Consider the following 20339-nt stretch of genomic DNA (forward strand, 5'->3'; position numbering starts at 1 on the left):
CAGACAGGATGCAATGAGAAAAACCCAGCGTCACTTCTGTGCTATTCCTGCCAAAAATGCATGGCCTGAATCTAATCATGAGCAAGCATCAGACAAATCGAAACTGAGGCACATCCTACAAAAATAGCTTGCCTGTCATCTTCAAATGTATCAAGGACAGGAAAGTCAAAGAAAGGCTGAGGACTGCAGGAGACAGATCAGACTAGAAAAAACGTACAATAAGTGGTTCTGAACTGGATCTTCTTGCCGTAGAGAACATTACTGGGAAAATTGGTGACTTTTGAATAGGGCCTGAGGATTATATGGTAGCTGTGTATCAGTATTAATTACTCGATTGTGATAGTTATATTTTATCCTTTTTTGTAAGAAGTACACTCTGAAATTCAGGGGTGATGGGGCATCATTTGGAAACTTATTCTGAAATGATTCAGGGAAAAAAATTTATATTATGTTTTCAACTTTTTTTTTCTTTGAGATGGAGTCTCACTCTGTCGCTTAGGCTGGAGTGCAGTGGCGCCAATCTCGGCTCACTTCAACATCCACCTCCCGGGTTCAAGCAGTTCTCCCACCTCAACCTGCTGAGAAGCTGGGTTTACAGGTGTGTGCAACCATGCCCGGCTAATTTTTGTATTTTTAGTAGAGACACGGTTTCACCATGTTGGCCAGGCTGGCCTTGAACTGCTGGCTTCAAGTGATCTGCCCGCCTCAGCCTCCAAAAGTGCTGGGATTACAGGCATGAGCCACCACACCCAGCTCAACTTTTCTCTAAGTTTTATTTTGTTTTGTTTGCAGACAGGGTCTTGCTCTGCCATCCAGGCTGGAGTACAGTGATGCAATCATGGCTGACTGCAGCCTCGCCCTCCTGGGCTCAAGTGATGCTCCTACCTCAGCCTCCCAACTAGTTGGCACTACAGGTCCACGCCACCACATTTGGCTAATTTTTACATTTTTTGTAGAGATGGGAGTCTCACTATGTTGCCCAGGCTGGTTGCAAACTCCTGGGTTCAAGCAATATTCCTGCCTTGGCCTCCCAAAGTGCTATGTATTACAGGTGTGAGCCACCATGCCCAGCCCTAGGTTGGTTTTTTAAAATCATTTAAAAAATACTTTTAAGGCCAGGGGTGGTGGCTCACACCTGTAATATCAGCACTTTGGGAGACCCAGGCAGGTGGGTCATCTGAGGTCAGGAGTTTGAGACCAGCCTAGCCAATGTGGTGAAACTCCATCTCTACTAAAAATAACAAAAATTAGCTGGGCATGATGGCGGGCGCCTGTAATCCCAGCTACTCAACAGGCTGAGGCAGGAAAATCACTTGAACCCAGGAGGCAGAGGTTATAGTGAGCCAAGATTGCTCCACTGCACTCCAGCCTGGGCAACAAGAGTGAAACTCTGTCTCAAAATAAATAAATAAATAAACAAACAAACAAATAAATACTATTTTTAAGTACCTACTATATGACCAGTACTGTTCTAAGCACAGTTAATAAAAGTGAACAGGGCCGGACGTGGTGGTTCATGCCTGTAATACCAGCACTTTGGGAGGCCGAGGTGGGCAGATCACCCGAGGTCAGAAGTTCAAAACCAGCCTGATCAACACAGAGAAACCCCGTCTCTACTAAAAATACAAAATTAACCAGGCATGGTGGCACATGCCTGTAATCCCAGCTACTCAGGAGGCTGAGGCAGGAGGATCACTTGAGCCCAGGAGTTTGAGTCTGCAGTGAGCTATGATTGTGCCACTGCACTCCAGCCTGGGCAACAGAATGAGATCTCATTTCTTCAAAAAATTTAAAATTAATTTAATTTAAAAATAAATAAAAGGCTTCATCAAGCCACAGACTTGGAGAAAAGAGTCAAAATTCATGTATCTAACAAAGAACTCATATCTGGATTACATAAAGAATTCCCACAAACCAATAAGAAAAAGAGACAACCCAATTTTTTTAAATGAGCAAAATGTACATGCCGTTCCCTTCTGAAATTAAAAAAAAAAAAAAAAGCACAAAACGTTTGAACTGGTACTTCACAAAAGAGGATATGCAAATTGCCAATAATCATGTAAAAAGATGCTTAACATCAGTAGTTATCAAGATATGCAAATTAAAACCACAATGAACTATCACTAGACAGAAACCCCCTAGAATGACTATGATTTTTTATTTTTCTCTCTTTTTTTTTTTTCTTCTGGAGATGGAGTTTTGCTCTTGTTGCCCAGGCTGGAGTGCAATGGTGCAATCTCGGCTCACCGCAACCTCCACCTTTGTATTTTTAGTAGAGATGGGGTTTCTCCATGTTGGTCAGGCTGGTCTTGAACTCCTGACTTCAGGTGATCCGCCTGCCTCAGCCTCCCAAAGTGCTGGGATTACAGGCATGAGCCACTGTACCCAGCCTGACTACAATTTTTTTAACTGATAATACCAAACCTTGGTGAGAATGTGGAACAATTGAAACTCACATTGTTTGTGGAAGCGTAAATTAATTCAGTCACTGCTGTGGTTTGAATATTTGTGTCCCCTTCAAAATTCATGTTGAACTTAATCTCCAATACAACAGTATTAAGAGGCAGAGACTTTAGGAGGTTGTCAAATTATGAGGGCTCCACCGTCTAGAATGGGATTAAGGCCTTTATAAAAGAGGCTTCATACAGAGTTCAGCCCCTTTTTGTCCTTCCACCTACCACCATGTAGGGATACAGCAAGTGGGCCCTCTCCAGACACCAAATGCTGCTGCCTTGATCTTGGACTTCCGGTCTCTAGAACTGTGAGAAAATAAATTCCTGTTGTTTATAAATTACTCAGTCTCAGGCATTTTGTTATGGCAGCACAAACAGACTAAGATTACCACTTTGAAAAACTGTTTGGCAATATCTCTTAAAGCTATAAATATGCCTGCACTATGACCCAGAAATTCTACTCTGACATAAATAAGTGTATCTCTGCACCAAAAGTCATGGTCAACAACATTCACAGCTACTTTATTAATAACATCCAAAAAATAGGAACAATTCTAATGTCCATCAGCAGCACAATGAATAAACAAACTGTGGTATATCCATACAATGGAATACTACAGAACACCAAAAAAAAATCTACTATTGAAATACACAATATGGATGAATCCAACAGACATAATGTTGCACTAAAGAAGCCAGAGTCAAAACAGTAAGTACAGCCGGGCTCAGTGGCTCACACTTGTAATCCTGGCACTTTGGGAGGCCGAGGCAGGTGGACCACCTGAGGCTGGGAGTTCAAGACCAGCCTGACCAATATGCAGAAACCTTGTCTCTACTAAAAATACAAACTTAGCCAGGCATGGTGGCTAGCACCTGTAATTCCAGCTACTCAGGAGGCTAAGGCAGGAGAATTGCTTGAACCCGGAGGCAGAGGTTGTGGTGAGCCGAGATCATGCCATTGCACTCCAGCCTGGGCAACAAGAGTGAAACTCCATCTCAAAAAAAAAAATACAAAAATTAGCCAGAAGTGGTGGCAGACACCTGTAATCCCAGCTACTCAGGAGGCTGAGGCAGGAGAATTGCTTGAACCCCGAAGGTGGAGGTTGCAGTGAGCTGAGATTGTGCCATTGCACTCCAGCCTGGGCAACAGAGTGAGACTCCATCTCAAAAAATAAATAAATAAATAAAAATTAAAATACAAAAAATTAGCTAAGCGTGGTGGTGCATGCCTGTAATCCCAGCTACTCAGGAGGCTGAGGCAGGAGAATCACTTGAACCTGGGAGGCAGAGGTTGCAGTGAGCCGAGATCGCACCATTGCACTCCAGCCTGGGCAACAAGAGTGAAACTCCATCTAAAACAAAACAAAACAAACAAACAAAAAAAAAAACCACACACAGTAAATACAGTATTATTCTATTGGCAATAAGTTCAAGAATAAGCAAAACTAGTCTGTGGTGATGCAAATCAGAATTGTCACCTCCAGGGCAGTGATTAGCAACCAAGAGCAGTTGTTCCCCCAACCCCCATGGAACATTCAGCAATGTCTGGAAACCATTTTGGTTTTTACAACTTGAGGGTGGCAATGGGAGGTTGCTACTAGCATCTACTAAGTAGAGTCTAGGGATGGGTGCATTTCATAATGCATAGAACAGCACCCCCATCCCCACCATCAACATAGACACACACACACACCAAAGAATTTCCCAACACAAAATATCAATAGTGCCAAAGTTGAGAAATCTAGCCCCAGAAGAAGGGATACTAATTGGAAAGGGACACAAGGGAAGCTTCTGGGCTTCTGGAACTTGATCTGAGTGGTAGCTACCACAGTGTATACTTCTATAAATTTTTATTAAGCTGTATACTTGAGATAACTAGCACACTTTACATATTTTACTGATCCATCTTATACCCCAAAAAAGTTTTTAAAAGGCTACTATAATTTGAAAATACATTGTTTTAAACATGCAAATGGACAAAATGCTCCTATTAAAAAAGCAAAGAGTGGCCCTGATAGCCAAAACAATCTTGAAAGAAGAACAAAGCTGGAGGACTCATACTTCCTGATTTCAAAACATACCACAAAGCTATAATAATCAAAACAGCACGGTACTGGCATAAGGACAGACATATAGACCAATGAAACAAAATAGAGTACCCAGAAATAAACACATTTATGGTCGGTCTATTTTTGACAAGAATACTAAGAACATTCACTGGGGAAAGGACAGTTTTTTCAACAAATAGAGCAAGAAAAACTGGATATCCACATGCAAAAGAATGAAGTCGTTATATGAGGTACCTAGAGTAGTGAAAATCATAGAAACAGTAGAATGGTGGTGGCTAGGGGCTGGGGGACTGGAAAATGGGAAGCTATTGTTTAATGCATATGGAGTTTGAGGTTCATAAGATGAAGAGTTATGGAGAGGAAATGGTGCCAATAGTTGCACAACATTATGAATATATTTAATACCACTGTATTAAACTGTTCACTTAAAAATGGCTGGCCAGTCATGGTGGCTCACACGTGTAATCCCAGCACTTTGGGAGACCTAGGCAGGTGGATCACCTGAGGTCAGGAGTTTGAGAGTAGCCTGGCCAACAAGGTAAAACCCCATCTCTACTAAAACTACCAAAATAAGCCGGGCATAGTGGCACACACCTGTAGTCCCAGCTACTGAGGCTGAGGCAGGAGAATTGTTTGAACCTGGGAGGCAGAGGTTGCAGTGAGCTAGGATCGCACCACTGCACTCGAGACTCCATCTCAAAAAAAAAAAAGGTTAAGATAGGGCCAGGTGTAGTCGATTATGCCTGAAATCCCAGCACTTGGGGAACCCAAGGCAGGAGGATCATTTGAGCCAGGAGTTCAAGACCAGCCTGGGCAACATAGCGAGGTCTCTTCTCTATAAGATATTAAAATTAGCTAGATGTAGTGGTGTGTGCCTACAGTCATAGCTATTTGGGAGGCTGAGGTGAAAGAATCACTTGATCCCAGCAGTTTGAGACTGCAGTGAGCTATCATCGCTCCACTGCACTCCAGCCTGGGTGACAGAGTGAGACCCTGACCCTAAAAAATAATAATAATTTTAAAATGTTTAAGATGGTAAGGTTTGGCTGGACGTGGTGGCTCATGCTTGTAATCTCAGCACTTTGGGAGGCTGAGGCAATGGATCACTTGAGCCCAGAAGTTCAAGACCAGCCTGGGTAACATGGTGAAATCCTGTCTCTACTAAAAATATAAAAAAAATTAGCTGACTATGGTGGCACGTGCTTGTAATCCCAGCTACCTGGGAGGCCGAGGCAGGAGGATCACTTGAGCCTTGGAGGTGGAGGTTGCAGTGAGGCAAGATCATGCACTGTACTCCAGCCTGGGCAACAGAGTAAGATCATATCTTAAAAAAAAAAAAAAATATGGTGAGAATTTTTTTGTTTTTTATACAGACAGAGTCTTGCTATGTTGCTCAAGCTGGTCCCAAACTCCTGACTTCAAGTGATCTTCCTGCCTTGGCTTCTCAAAGCACTGGTATTACCGGCATGAGTCATTGTGCTGGCCTAGATGGTAAATTTTGTTATGTATATTTTACCACAATTAAAAAATTGGAAAAAAAGAAACTTTTTTATTTTTATTTTATTTATTTATTTATTTATTTTTGAGACAGAGTCCCGCTCTGTCACCCAGGCTGGAATGTAGTGGCACAATCTTGGCTTACTGCAACCTCCGCCTCCCGGGTTTAAGCAGGAGCTTCCCAAGTAGCTGGGATTACAGGCCCCGGCCACCACATCAGCTAATTTTTGTATTTTTAGTAGAGACAGGGTTTCACCATGTTGGCCAGGCTGGTCTCAAACTCCTGACCTCAGGTGATCCACCCACTTCGGCTTCCCAAAGTGCTGGGACTACAGGCGTGAGCCACCGTGCCCAGCCTGAAAAAAAAAGCCTTTTTTTTTTTTTTTTTGAGATGGAGTCTTGCTCTGTCTCCCTGGCTGGAGTGCAGTGGCTCAATCTCGGCTCACTGCAACCTCCATCTCCAGGGTTCAAGTGATTCTCCTGCCTCAGCCTCCCAAGTAGCTGAGATTACAGGAGTGTGCCACCACACCAGCAGATTTTGTATTTTTAGTAGAGAGGGGGATTTGCCATGTTGGCCAGGCTGATCTGGAACTTCTGACCTCAGGTGATCTGCCCACCACAGCCTCCCAAAGTGCTGGGATTACAGGCGTGAGCCACCACACTCAGCCGAAAAAAAACTTTTCAATTAAAAAAGAATACATTGGGACGGCTGTGGTGGCTCATGCCTATAATCCCAGCACTTTGGGAGGCTGAGGCAGGCAGATCACTTGAGGTCAGGAATTCAAGACCAGCCTGGCCAACATGGTGAAACCCCGTCTCTACTAAAACTACAAAAATTAGCCAGGCATGATGATGCATGCCTGTAGTCCCAGCTACTTGGGAGGCTGAGGAAGGAGAATGGCTTGAACCTGGGCAGCAGAGGTTGCAGTGAGCCGAGATCGTGCCATTGCACTCTAGCCTGGATGACAGAGCAAGACTCCATCTCAATAAATAAATAAATAAATAAATAAGCCAGACTCCATCTCAATAAATAAATAAATAAATAAATAAATAAATGGGCCAGGCGCTGTGGCTCAGGCCTGTAATCCCAGCACTTTGGGAGGCCAAGGTGGGCAGATCATGAGGTCAGGAGTTTGAGACCAGCCTGGCCAACATGGGGAAACCCCGTCTCTACTAAAAATACAAAAATTAGCTGGGTGTCGTGGTGGGCGCCTGTAGTCCCAGCTACTCAGGAGATTGAGGTAGGAGAATTGCTTGAACCTGGGAGGTGGAGGTTGCAGTGAGCCGAGACCATGCCATTGCACTCCAGCCTGGGCAACAGAACGAGACTCTGTCTCAAAAAAAATAAATAAATAAAATAAGTAAAAAACAAGAATAAATTTAGACTCTTACCTTATATATATATATATATATACAAAATTTAACTCAAAAAATTTAACTTAAGAGCTAAAACTAGGCCAGGCGCGGTGGCTCACGCCTGTAATCCCAGCACTTTGGGAGGCCAAGGCGGGCGGATCACAAGGTCAGGAGATCGAGACCATCCTGGCTAACGTGGTGAAACCCCATCTCTACTAAAAATACAAAAAATTAGCCAGGCGTGGTGGCCGGCACCTGTAGTCCCAGCTACTCGGGAGGCTGAAGCAGGAGAATGGCCTGAACCTGGGAGGTGGAGCTTGCAGTGAGCTGAGATCACGCCACTGCACTCCAGCCTGGGCAACAGAGCAAGACTCCGTCTCAAAACAAACAAACAAACAAACAAGAGCTAAAACTATAAAACACAGGGAAAAATCTTCATGACACTGGATTTGGCAACAATTTCTTGGATATGGCACCAAAAACAGAAGCACTAAAAAATGGAATATAACCCAAACCATTGAATCACACTTTTTTTTTTTTTTTAAAGACAAGGTCTCACTCTGTCGCCCAACCTGAAGTACAGTGGCACGATCACAGCTCACTGTAGCCTCCACTATCTGGGCTCAAGCAATCCTCCCATCTCAGTCTCCTGAGTAGCTGGGACCATAGGCACACACCACCATGTCTGGCTAATTTATTTTTGTTTTTTGTAGAGACAGGGTATTCCTATGTTGCCCAGGCTGGTCTTGAACTCCTGGGCTCAAGCAATCCTCCTGCCTCAGCCTCCCAAAGTGCTGGGATTATAGGCATGAGCCACTACACTCCGCAAATGACACATCTTATTTTTTATTTATTTATTTATTTATTTAATTTAATTTATTTTTTGAGACAGAGGAGTGTCACTCCATCATCCAGGCTGGAGTGCAGTGGCGTGATCTTGGCTCACTGCAACCTCTGCCTCCCAGTTTCAAGCCATTCCCAAATAGTTGGGATTATAGGCATGTGCCACCATAACCAGCTAATTTTTTTTTTTTTTCAGATGGAGTCTCACTCTTGTTGCCCAGACTGGAGTGCAGTGGTGTAATCTTGGTTCACTGCAACCTCCACCTGCCAGGTTCAAGCAATTCTCCTGCCTCAGCCTCCTGAGTAGCTGGAATTATAGGTGCGCGCCACCATGCCTGGCTAATTTTTGTATTTTTAGTAGAGACGGGGTTTCACCATGTTGGTCACATTGGTCTCGAACTCCTGACCTCGTGATCTGCTTGCCTCGGCCTCCCAAAGTATTGGGATTACAGGCATGAACTGGGATTATAGGCGTGTGCCACCACGCCCGGCTACTTTTTTGTATTTTTAGTAGAGACAGAGTTTCACCATGTTGGCCAGGCTGGTCTTGAACCCCTGACCTCAAGTGATCTACCCGCCTCAGCCTCCCAAAGTGCTGGGATTACAGGCATGAGCCACCACACCTGGCTGACACATTTTAAATGGGTGAATTATATGGCTTGTGAATTATATGACAATAATAACTGAACATCCACATGCAAAATAATGAAGCTGAACCCCCACCTCACACCATAAACAAAAATTAACACAAATTGTACCAAAGACCTAAAAGTAAGAGCTAACATTATTAAACTCTTAGAAGAAAACATGGCATAAATCTTAATGACCTTAGACTAGGCAATGGTTTCTTTAAATATGACACCAAAAGCACAAACAATAAAAGAAAAATTAGACCAATTGGACAATGCCAAAATTTAAAACTTTTGTGTTTCAAAGGACACCATCAAGAAAATGAAAAGGCAACCAACAGAATAGAAGAAAAAATATTAGTAAATTGGCCAGGCATGGTGGCTCATGCCTGTAATGCCAGCACTTTGGGAAGCTGAGGAGGGAGGATTGCTTGATCCCAGGAGTTCAAGACCAGCCTGGTCAATATAGTGAGTCCCTGCCTCTACAAAATATACAAAAGTTAGCCAGGTGTGGTGGTGCATGCCTGTGGTCGTAGCCACTTGGGAGGCTGTGGTGGGAGGATTGCTTGAGCCTGGGAGGTGGAGGTTGCAGTGAGCAGAGATCATGCCACTGCACTCCAGCCTGGGTGACAGAGTGAGACCCCGTCTCAAAAAAATACAAAATAAAAATAAAATAGCCAAGGCCGGGCGTGGTGGCTCACACCTGTAATCCCAGCACTTTGGGAGGTTGAGGTGGGCAGATCATGAGGTCAGAAGATCGAGACCATCCTGGCTAACATGGTGAAACTCTGTCTCTACTAAAAATACAAAAAATTAGCCAGGCATGGTGGTGGGCGCCTGTAGTCCCAGCTACTCAGGAGGCTGAGGCAGGAGAATGGTGTGAACCCGGGAGGCAGAGCTTGCAGTGAGCTGAGATGGTGCCACTGCACTCCAGCCTGGGTGACAGAGCGAGACTCCGTCTCAAAATAAAATAAAATAAAATAAAATAAAATAAAATAAAATAAAATAAAATAGCCAAAAGATAGAAACAACCCAAATGGCAATCAACTGACATAAACAAAATGTGGTGTGTCCATATATGGAATATTATGTAGCCATAACAAGGAATGAAGTACTGATACATGCTACAAAGGGGATGAACCTTGAATACATTCTGCTAAGTGAAAGAAGCCAGTCACAAAGGATGACATATTACATGATTCTATTTATATAAAATGTCCAAAATAGGTGAACTATAGAGACAGAAAGTAGATTAGTGATTGCCCAGGGCTGGGTTGAGAGCTGGCATGGGTTGAGGGTGATGTCTAAAGGGTGCAACATTTCTTTTAGGGATGATGAAAATGTTCTAAAATTGATTGTGGCAATAGTTGCACAATTCTGTGTATATAAAAAGCCATTAAATTACATACTTTAAAAGAGCAAATTGTATTTACAGTTATATCTCCACAAAGTTTTTTTTTCAAAAAAAGAAAAACTTGCAAAAACAAAGTTGCTCTAGATCATCAGCATCATCAATAACAAGTAGAAATTTTATTAGAAAATAAGATACTATAGGCTGGGCGTGATGGTTCCTGCCTGTAATCCCAGCACTTTGGGAGGACAAGGTGGGCAGATCACAAGGTCAGGAGTTTGAGACCATCCTGGCCAACATGGTGAATCTCCGTCTCTACTAAAAATACAAAAAATTAGCCGGGCGTGGTGGCACACGCGTATAATCCCAGCTACTCGGGAGGCTGAGGCAGAAGAATCACTTAAACCCAGGGGGCGGAGGTTGTGGTGAGTGGAGATCATGCCATTACACTCCAGCCTTGGTGACGGAGCAAGACTCCATCTCAAAAAAAAAAAAAATACTATAAAGTATCTACGATTAACCCAACCCAGGGTGCACTAGACTTCTATGAAGAATTTTTTAAATCCTAGTAAAGCATATATCCTATGTAAAGGAAAGTGTGAATAGGTGAATAAATTGATAACATTCTTTAAAAAATGCAGCAAGATTTTTTTGAGGCCCTAAAAAAATCCCTAAGAAACCCTAGAAATGCATTCTAAAATGTACAGAGGCTGGGCATGGTGGAACATGCCTGTAGTAGTCCCAGAGCTCTGGGAGGACGAGGTGAGAGGATAGCTTGAGGCCAGGAGTTCAAGACCAGCCTGGGCAACATACCAAGGCCCCATCTCTACAAAAAATAAAAAATAAAATTACTCAGGTGTGGTGGTGTGGTGTGCACCTGTAGTCCTAGCTACTCGGGAGGCTGAGGCAGGAGGGTCTCTTGAGTCAAGGAATTCAAAGTTGCAAGGAGCTATGATCACACCACTGAATTCCAGCCTGGGCAACAGAGTGAGACTTTTGTCTCAAAAAATAAAATAAAATAAAATGTTATCTACTAATAGCTAAGTTGATTTTCAGGACAATTTTAAAGGATTCTCGGTCGGGTGTGGTGGCTCAAGCCTGTAATCCCAGCACTTTGGGAGGCTGAGGCGGGCGGATCACCTGAGGTCGGGAGTTCAAGACCAGCCTGACCAACATGGCGAAACCTTGTCTCTACTAAAAATACAAAAATTAGCTGGGCGTGGTGGTGAGCGCCTGTAATCCCTGCTACTCAAGAGGCTGAGGCAGGAGAATCACTGGAACCCAGGAGGCAGAGGTTACAGTGAGCCAAGATCAAGCCATTGTTCTCCAGCCTGGGCTGCAGAATGAGACTCCCACTCAAAAAAAAAAAAAAAAATAGGATTCTCATCAGATATGAACACCTATTTACAAAACCATGGTCCTTTTTAAAAAATCTTAATATAGTATTGGCGCATGGACAAATAAAAATTGATTAAGAAAAGATATTTATAGCATCAGAAACTGACAGGGGATTAATTTACAGAAATCCTACAAATCAGGAGGGAGGCACAGGTTCCAGACAGGACCCCAAGGCCTTGCTCAGACCTGAGAAGCCAGGTCTGAAATGTATCAAGGAAGAAAAAGATGTACATTTTGAATGGAAGGGATAGTTTGTTGATACAATAGACATAATTTGGACAGAATAGAAGTATTATACAGTGATTTTTTTTTTCTTTGTTGAGACGGAGTTTTGCTCTTGTTGCCCAGGCTGGAGTGCAATGGTGAGATCTCAGCTCACTGTAACCTCTGCCTCCCAGGTTCAAGCAATTCTCCCGCCTCAGCCTCCCGAGTAGCTGGGATTACAGGCATGCGCCACCACGCCTGGCTAATTCTTTGTATTTTTAGTAGAGATGGGGTTTCACCATGTTGGCCAGGCTGGTCTCAAACTCCCAACCTCAGACGATCCACCTGCCTCAGCCTCCCAGAGTACTGGGATTACAGGCGTGAGCCACTGCGCCCGGCTATATACTGATATTTCAGTCAATGAAGTTGAAGCTCAGGCAGATTAATTAGCTTGTCCCAAGTCACATTGCTAGCAGAGGCCGATTATTAGATGTCTAGTATAGAATTAATAACTCATATGTTATCAACTGCCTGCTGTCTCCTTCCTTCCTTCTCCTCTCCCTGCCCTAAGAGTCTGAAGACAGAATTTCTCCAGGACAGTGCTCTCTCTAGGGCTGCGGCCCTGGCCTTACCCTCAGGGATGCCTTGCAAGGTCACGGCGTCCTTGCCTGCGGGGTTGGAGGTGGGGAATCCCAGCGGGAACTGGCCCACCTTAATGCTGGCCATCTTACTCCAACTCTCCAGATTCTCCTCCAGGGGCACAGTGTGGATGCTGTTGTCCTTGGCATCATCCTGCTGACTGCTCAGCATCAAGGTGGAGGTGTCGCTGAACAGGAGGCTGGAGTCCAGGCTCAGAGTCTCATTGGAACCCAGGATTAGAGTCATGCATGAGGGTGGAGAGATGGTGGAGTTGGGCCCATGGGTGCTGGAGTGCAGGCTGATACCATCGCTGGAGCCAGGAATCAGGGTCACATACGAGGCTTGAGTGATGGTCACGTTCAAATCAGATCTGGAGTGGCCGTTGGAAGCCACATTCATGGTTTCCTTTGAACTTGTGCTCCAGGTGGTACTAAAGGCTCCTTTTGAAACAGACTCAGAGATATTATGTGAAGCCAAAGTGATGGTCTCATTTGTGTCTGGGATTAGGGTCCCATGAGAATCTGGAGCTACATTCAGGTTCAGCTTGGAGGTGTTTCTTGAGCCCATGTTGAGCAATGGATTGGAGTCAAGGTCCAGAGAAGAGTTTGAAGTTGGAATAAGGAGTGCTTTTGAGCTTGGCCTAGAGATGCAGTGGCCCAGAACCAGACCTTCTCTGGAATGGTGCCTTATAAATGGGTTTAATTCATGCCTAGAAGGGTTGGAGTTTCTCTGACCCAACTCGAAAATCTTACTTGAGAGGCACTTGAAGGCATCTTCAGAATTTGACTGAGGGTGGTTCCCAGAGCTCAGACGAGGGGCCTCAGTAGAGCTAGGGCTCAGAATGGGGTTTGAGGCTGGACAGAGGCGCCCCTGTGAGTCAGGCCTTGAGACATCCTTGGAATCCAGGTCCAGGGCTTCACCAGAACAAGAACTGGTGATCTGGAGGGAGGCTGGAGCGATGGCTCTGCTGTCATCAGGTCTGGGGGTGTTTTCAGACACCAGGCCTGAGGCCTCCCCTGAGACTGGACTCAAAGAATCATTAAGATCTGGAATGAGAGCCAAGCCAGGACTTGGGAGCAGATTCAACATAGGCACATGAGCCGTGTCTGGGTGGGGCCGAGGGATGGTGCCAGACCCTAATCCCGGGGCCCCACAGGAGGGGAGACTTGGTGTCATCTTTGGGTCTTCATGGAAGACCAGGTTAGCCCCTGGACTCAGGGCCATGTCCAGTCTGGAGGTCTCTCAATGCCAGTGCCCCCTTCTCTCCAACAGCCAACTGTCACGTTCCCAGCAGCAGTCTTGAGAGAGAGAAAAGACAAATGCAGCCATGCCACACCTGTTAAGGCTTTTCCAGGGCTCCCACTATTCTTAAGATGAAAGCCCCTTGCTGTGACTTACAAGGCCCTGGTGACTGTGCCCAGCCCACCTTTCCAGCCCATCACTCACCACTTGCCTCCACAGTCTCTCAGTTCTGTTCTTTGACCACAACCTGCTCCTTCCTGGCTCATGACCCTGAACAAACTCAATCCCCTTGGCTTGTAGGATTGCATGGGGGTAATTCTCATTATCCTTTGCTTAATCCCACTTCTAGCAAAATACTCAGCACATTTCATTCCAGTGAATTCATTTAGTGTTCTAGCTCTTGCTAGAGATGAGCTTTGCAATGACAAGAACTGTGTATACCTTGGCCCCTGGGGCAACCCCAGCTCCTAGCCCAGTGCCAGTTACACAGTTGGAAGCTTACAAATAGACAAATGAGGAGTCTCTTCTACTTTAAGGCAGAAAAAGGGAAGGAGGAGCCTCCTTATGAGTTACCCCACTTCCAGCTGGCCACATGTGACAGGGTAACCTAAGTGCACCAACAAGGAGCCCTGAGCCTTGCAAGATTGGGGTGCTCCAAACCAGAGACAAACTCCTAAGTTGCTAGAACTACTCTGCCAGTACCCATGGCACTAGATTCTCAGAGCAACCCTGGCAAAGCTGCCTATAGCCTTAACAGTTTGCTTGTTCCGGGTGAAGTGGGCTCTGTGGAGGAGACCATAGGGCAGCTGTCAAACACCTGCCTTAACGCAGCAATCTAACTGCTGGATGAACTCCCCAGTCCTCCCAGCACCCCTACCCTCAATCTGGGGCTACCTTCCCTGTGGGAATCATAGGGACAGCTCACCTGCATGCATGGTGTTTTTAAGCAGGAGTGGGCCCCTGGGAGGAGATGCAGAAAGAAATCAAGTCAGGGAAGAGTGCCTTTTTCAACACTTACTGCACAGTCCACAGGCCAGGCATGCACGTCTGTTAACAAGCTCCACACTACACACACACACACACACACACACACACACACACACACAGAGAGAGAGAGAGAGAGAAAGAGAGAGAGAGTAAGTTTAATATTTATACATAAGGAAGTGAAGGTCAAAGAGAGGAAGGTCACTCACCCCACTGGCCTTCTGGGCAGCCAACACCATCTCTAAGCCATCCCCTTGCCTAAACCCCTCCATGGCTTCCTGTTATCTTTAGGATAGAGTCCTCCAGTTGTTAGCAGACCCAAAGGCCCTCTGTATCTGGTCCCAGTCCCCTTTTCACCCTTTTTGCCCCTCCATATGTCCTTTTCCTTTTCCGTTCCACCCTTGCAGAGTTATTTTGACTTCCTCCAAAGAGGCAGGCTCTCCCAGTTAGGTCTGGGTCTTCCACAGGCTGGGCATCCATCTCCACTCCCCTTCCCCAGCTAATGACTGCTGCTTCACCCTTTCAGGTTTCAGCTCAAATGCTAAGAGCCTTCCAGGTCCCCTAGACAGGTGGGGGCCACCTGAAAGTTCTCAGGCCACCTTGTTCCTTCCCGTCTCTTGGCTCACAGTATCTGGCTTCCCCACTAGCCAATGAGCTCCACTGATGCAGAAACTGCATCTGCCTTGTTCTCTGCCAATTTCTAATGTCTAGTATAGCACCTGGCACACAGTAAATGTCCAAAGCCCGTTTATGTTATTTCATTATTTTTCTCTCTTCTTTGTTTGTAGTTTTTGTTTTGTTTTTAATTTCTTTTGGCAAGGGGTGAGGACAGAACCACACAGTGGTGGTGGGGGAAGGGCCAGGGAGATGAGAGAGCTGGGGAAGAGAAAAGAAAATGCAAGAAACAGGGAGTGCAGCTGGGTGCAGGGGCTCACGCCTGTAATCCCAGGACTTTGGAAGGCGGAGGCAGGAGGATTGTTTGAGTCCAGGAGTTTGAGACCAGCCTGGACAACATAATGAGGCTCTGTCCCTACAAAAAAATACAAAAATTAGCTGGGTGTGGTGGCATGTGCCTGCCGTCTCAACCACTCAGGAGGCTGAGGTGGGAGGATCACTTGAGCCCAGGAGGTTGAGGCTACAATGAGCTGTGATTATGCCACTGCATTCCAGCCTGAGTGACAAAGTGACACCCTGTCTCAAAAAAAAAAAAAATCGGGATGGCGATCAACATGCATAGGGACAAATACTAAACATTGGTAAGGAAAGGAGGGAGATAAGAGAGGAACAAGGAAGGAAGGGAGGAGAGGAGAAAGGCAAGAGGGAAGAGAAGAAGGAAGAAAGGAGAGGTAAGAGAAGAAAAGGGAGGGATAAGGGAGAAGAAAAGAGGCAGTAAAGAGGAGAGGGAAGAGGAAGGCCAGAGGGAAGGGAGGAGGAAATAAGAGAAGGGCAATGGGTGGCAAGGGGAGACTCTTCTTCATTTGATGAGGTATTCTTTCACTAACTCATTTCATCACTTCTTCATTATCATTCATTCATGTGCTAACTCATTCAGTGAATCATTTACTCACTCCACAAATTTTGCTGTGTATCTTTATAGCATGGCTTTGGAAAGACCATATATTTCTTCATGTAGTCCTGAGTTTAAAGCCAGCTCAACCTCTTGCTAGTATGGGTGAACATGGGCAAGAGACTTTTCCCCTCTGGCCCTTGTCCTCCCCATCTCTAAGATAGGGAACACATAAAGCCTTCCACAGGGGTGATTGTAGTTACAGTGCCTGGCATGGAGTACATGGCCCACCGAAGCCCTTAACTAAATGGTAGCTACTTGTTTTATTCCTCTCTGCCAGGCACTGTGGGCAGAAAGGAATAAGGCACTCAGCACCCAGTGGAAGCTGCCTTCATTCCAAGCAAGTTCCTGCATAGCTCTGCATCTGCCTTGGAAGCAAGTTCCAAGCAAGCAGTTCCTGCACAGCTTTGCATCTGCCTTGGAAGCAAGAAATGTTCACTTACCATCAGCACCAGAGGCAATTTTACCCTGAATGTAAAATTTGATTGCTCCTTGATTTCACAGTCCCTTTCCAAAGCCCTGTACTTAATTTCATGTCCATAACTTTGTCTCTTCTTACTTAAGGAGGAGCGTGAATCTTCCCTTAATGATTTCTGCCACCCATGTGTAAACGTGCCACATGCACACACACGGACCATAGTCACCAAAGGAAGGCATTTTTAACCTGGAAAATATGGCTTGTTGCAGCCTACGAGGCAGTGATTAAGATCTTCAAAGACCTAACTTGTTTGGGCTGAGGAAGAAAGACTTCATCTCTACCCCAGCAGATGCACCATACCAGGTCACTGGGCAGAAGGCCACAGATCTCAACCCCAGCTGACCTACCCCCAATCCTCCTCCTCCATCCTGCAACAGACAGGCAAGCCTTCAGAGCTGCCTGGCAGTGACTGGGGTAGCCCATGGCTTGCCCTCTACCAAACAGACACTGTGCATTAGGAGGAGCCGCGGCTGTTGAGGGGCTTGGGTGGGATCTACAGGAGCTAAAGGAGCTCACTACTTCCTGCTGACAGCCACAAACTGCCTATTGGCCTTTGCCCTACAATCCTGGAGCCCCAGATGGAAAGGTCAGAGCACAGCCATAAAACAACTAGTGCTGTCTAAGACAGAGAGAATCATTGACCAATTGCCATCCTCCCTTCTCCACCTCAATTAACCCTTCCAGGCCCTGGACAAGAGTTGCTAGAGCCTTCAGGGGGTGGAACTATCAATAGATTGTCCAGTTCATCATTGAGAACACACTGTTATCAGATGTAAGGGCCTGGAATGTGTTAAGACACTTGTACAAGTACCTATACACTCACACACATTTGCACACACAGAACAGCTGAGATTGGGGCACCTCAGACCCAGAGCATCCAAAACAGACTCTCCATTTTTCCCCTAAATAGGACTCTTCTATTCTCCTCCATTGCAAGGAACTGGCACCATCTATCATCCAAGCCAGAAACAACATCCTCCTTGAGTGCTCTCTTTCTCACTTGCTGCACCCAATTTTGGCCAAGTTCTGCTCATTCTGGCTCCAGAACAGCTCTCAAATCCCTCCCCATTTCTTCATCACCACTACCAGACCCTAGTCCAGTTCCCATTGTTTTGAGGCTGGATCTTGGAATTGCTTGCTCAACAGGGGTCCCTTTATCTAGACCAGCTTCCAACAAACCATTTTCCAAAGTAAGCCATAGAGATCTTCCTTTAAAATTGCATGCAGACCAGGCACAGTGGCTCACACCTGTAATCCCAGCATTCTGGGAGGCCGAGCTGGGTGGATCACCTGAGGTCAGGAGTTCGAGACCAGCCTGGCCAACATGGCGAAATCCTGTCTTTACTAAAATACAAAAAATTAGCCATGCATGGTGGCACCCGTCTGTAATCCCAGCTACTTGGGAGGCTGAGGCAGGAGAGTCGCTTGAACCTGGGAGGCAGAGGTTGCAGTGAGCCGAGATTGCGCCACTGCACTCCAGCCTGGGCAACAGGAGCGAAACTCCGTCTCAAAAAATAAATAAATAAATAAATAAATAAAATTGCATGCAACAGTGTGGTACTGACATAAGGATAAATATATAGACTAATGGGATAGAATTGCAAGTCCAGAAATAAATCCATGCCTATATGGTCAAATGATTTTTGACAAGGGTGGTAACTCCTCCATTAATAGGGAAAGAATAGTGTCTTCAGCAGGGCATGGCGGCTCACGTCTATAATCTCAGCACTTTGGGAGGCCGAAGTGGGAGGATCACTTGAGCCCAGGAGTTCAAGACCAGCCTGGGCAACATAATGAGACTCTATCTCAAAAATAATAATAATAAAATAATTAAATAAATTGTATGTTTAAAATAATAGTCTTTTAAACAAATGTTTCAACAAATGGCAGTGGAACAGCTGGATATTGACATGCAAAAGAATGAAGCTGAACTCCTATCCCACATTCTTTTTTTTTTTTTTTTGAGATGGAGTCTCACTTTGTCACACAGGCTAGAGTGCAATGGCGCAATTTCGGCTCTCTGCAACCTCCACCTCCCAGGTTCAAGCGATTCTCCTGCCTCAGCCTTTCAAGTAGCTAGGGCTACAGGTGCCCACCACCAAACCCAGCTAATTTTTTTTTTTTTTCAACACAGAGTTTCACCCTTGTTGCCCAGGCTGGAGTGCAATGGCACGATCTCAGCTCACTGCAACCTCCGCCTCCTGGGTTCAAGTGATTCTCCTGTTTCAGCCTCCCAAGTAGCTGGGATTACAGGTGCATGCCACCACACCCGGCTAATTTTTGTATTTTTAGTAGCGACGGGGTTTCATCATATTGGTCAGGCTGGTCTTGAACTCCTGACCTCAGGTGATCCACCCACCTTGGCCTGCGAAGGTGCTGGGATTACAGGCGTGAGCCACCATGCCCAGCCTTTTTTTTAAGTAGAGACGGGGTTTCACCATGTTGACCAAGCTGGTCTCAAACTCCTGACCTCAAGTGATCCTCCTGCCTCAGCCTCTCCAAAGTGCTGGGATTACAGGCAAGATCCACTGCACCCAGCCTCCTATCCCACATTGTATACAAAAATTAACTCAAAATGCATTAAAGACCTACATGTAAGAGCTAAAACTATAAAACTCTTGGAAGAAAACATAGGAGTAAACCTTCATGATCTTGGATTTGGCAATGGTTTCTTAGACATGACACCAAAAACATAAGCAACAAAAGAAAAATATATATAAATTGGACATCAGCAATATTTAAAACTTTTTTGCTTCAAAAGACACTGTCAGCCAGGAGCTGGGGCTTGTGAGAGCCAAAGGTGGAAACAACCCAAATAGCCACATACTGATTAATGGATAAACAATATATGGTATGTCCGTACAGTGGATTATTCAGCCACTAAAAGGAATGAAGTACTCATGCATGCGAAACGTGGATAAACTTTGAAGACATTATGCTAGGTGAAAGTAGCTGGTCACAAAAGACCACATATTATACGACTCCCTTTATATAAAATATCCAGAATAGTCAAATCTACAGAGACAGTAGATTAAAGCAGGACAGAGAGAGGTTGCCAGGAGAAGGGGAAAGCAGGGAATGGTAAGTGACTGCTTAATGGGTATAGGGTTTCCTTTTGGACCAGAGAAATGTTCTGATAGTAATGATGGTTACACAATCTTATGAACACAGTAATTGTCATTAATGGTCAATTTTATGCTGGGTGCCTTATACCACATTTTTTTTTAATGCATGTGATAGACAAGGTTGTCAATTCACTTTTCTCTGTTCTTCCCTTCTAAAAATAACTAAATATTCTGGAAATAGTTCAACAGACAACCATAAAAGGATTCTGATGGCTGGAAAGAAGGCAGTGACTGACTAGGCATCTCAGGACTTGAAGGCTGACACTACGGTGAGTTCCCTGGAGTTTTTTTTTTATCACTCACATAACCCAAACTGGGCACCAAAGAAGCCTGACACACAGATCTGCCGACAGCATAAACACACACTCAAAAGTAGAAGAAAAACTTGCTTTCTCCAGCCAAAAGACCCGGAAAGAGGAAGCCCAACAGAGAGGGTCTCCCAGTGGGGAGCCCCAATCCCTTCTCCATACCTGGAGCGGTGACAGACCAATCCAACCTGCAGTG

At 45.2% G+C, this 20339-nt stretch overlaps 1 protein-coding gene across 32 annotated transcripts in view; it reads right to left on the bottom strand.

Moving 5' to 3' along the window:
- Positions 1-20339, bottom strand: part of MROH7 (maestro heat like repeat family member 7) — a 79805-nt gene that overhangs the window by 52571 nt on the left and 6895 nt on the right. For 12 of the 32 annotated variants that reach the window (XM_063601081.1, XM_063601078.1, XM_063601073.1 and 9 more), the window contains 2 exons: positions 14607-14641; positions 12433-13737 (listed from right to left, as the gene is read on the bottom strand). In XM_063601081.1, the coding sequence (XP_063457151.1) occupies positions 12433-13663 (1231 nt within the window). In that variant the 5' untranslated portion in view covers positions 13664-13737; positions 14607-14641. Of the gene's footprint in view, positions 1-12432; positions 13738-14606; positions 14747-20339 lie in introns of all 32 variants that reach the window. The other 20 variants (XM_063601036.1, XM_063601080.1, XM_063601070.1 and 17 more) reach the window with 5 other exon arrangements.

This window comes from Pan paniscus, chromosome 1 (genome assembly GCF_029289425.2).
Source record: "Pan paniscus chromosome 1, NHGRI_mPanPan1-v2.0_pri, whole genome shotgun sequence".
NCBI lineage: Eukaryota > Metazoa > Chordata > Mammalia > Primates > Hominidae > Pan > Pan paniscus.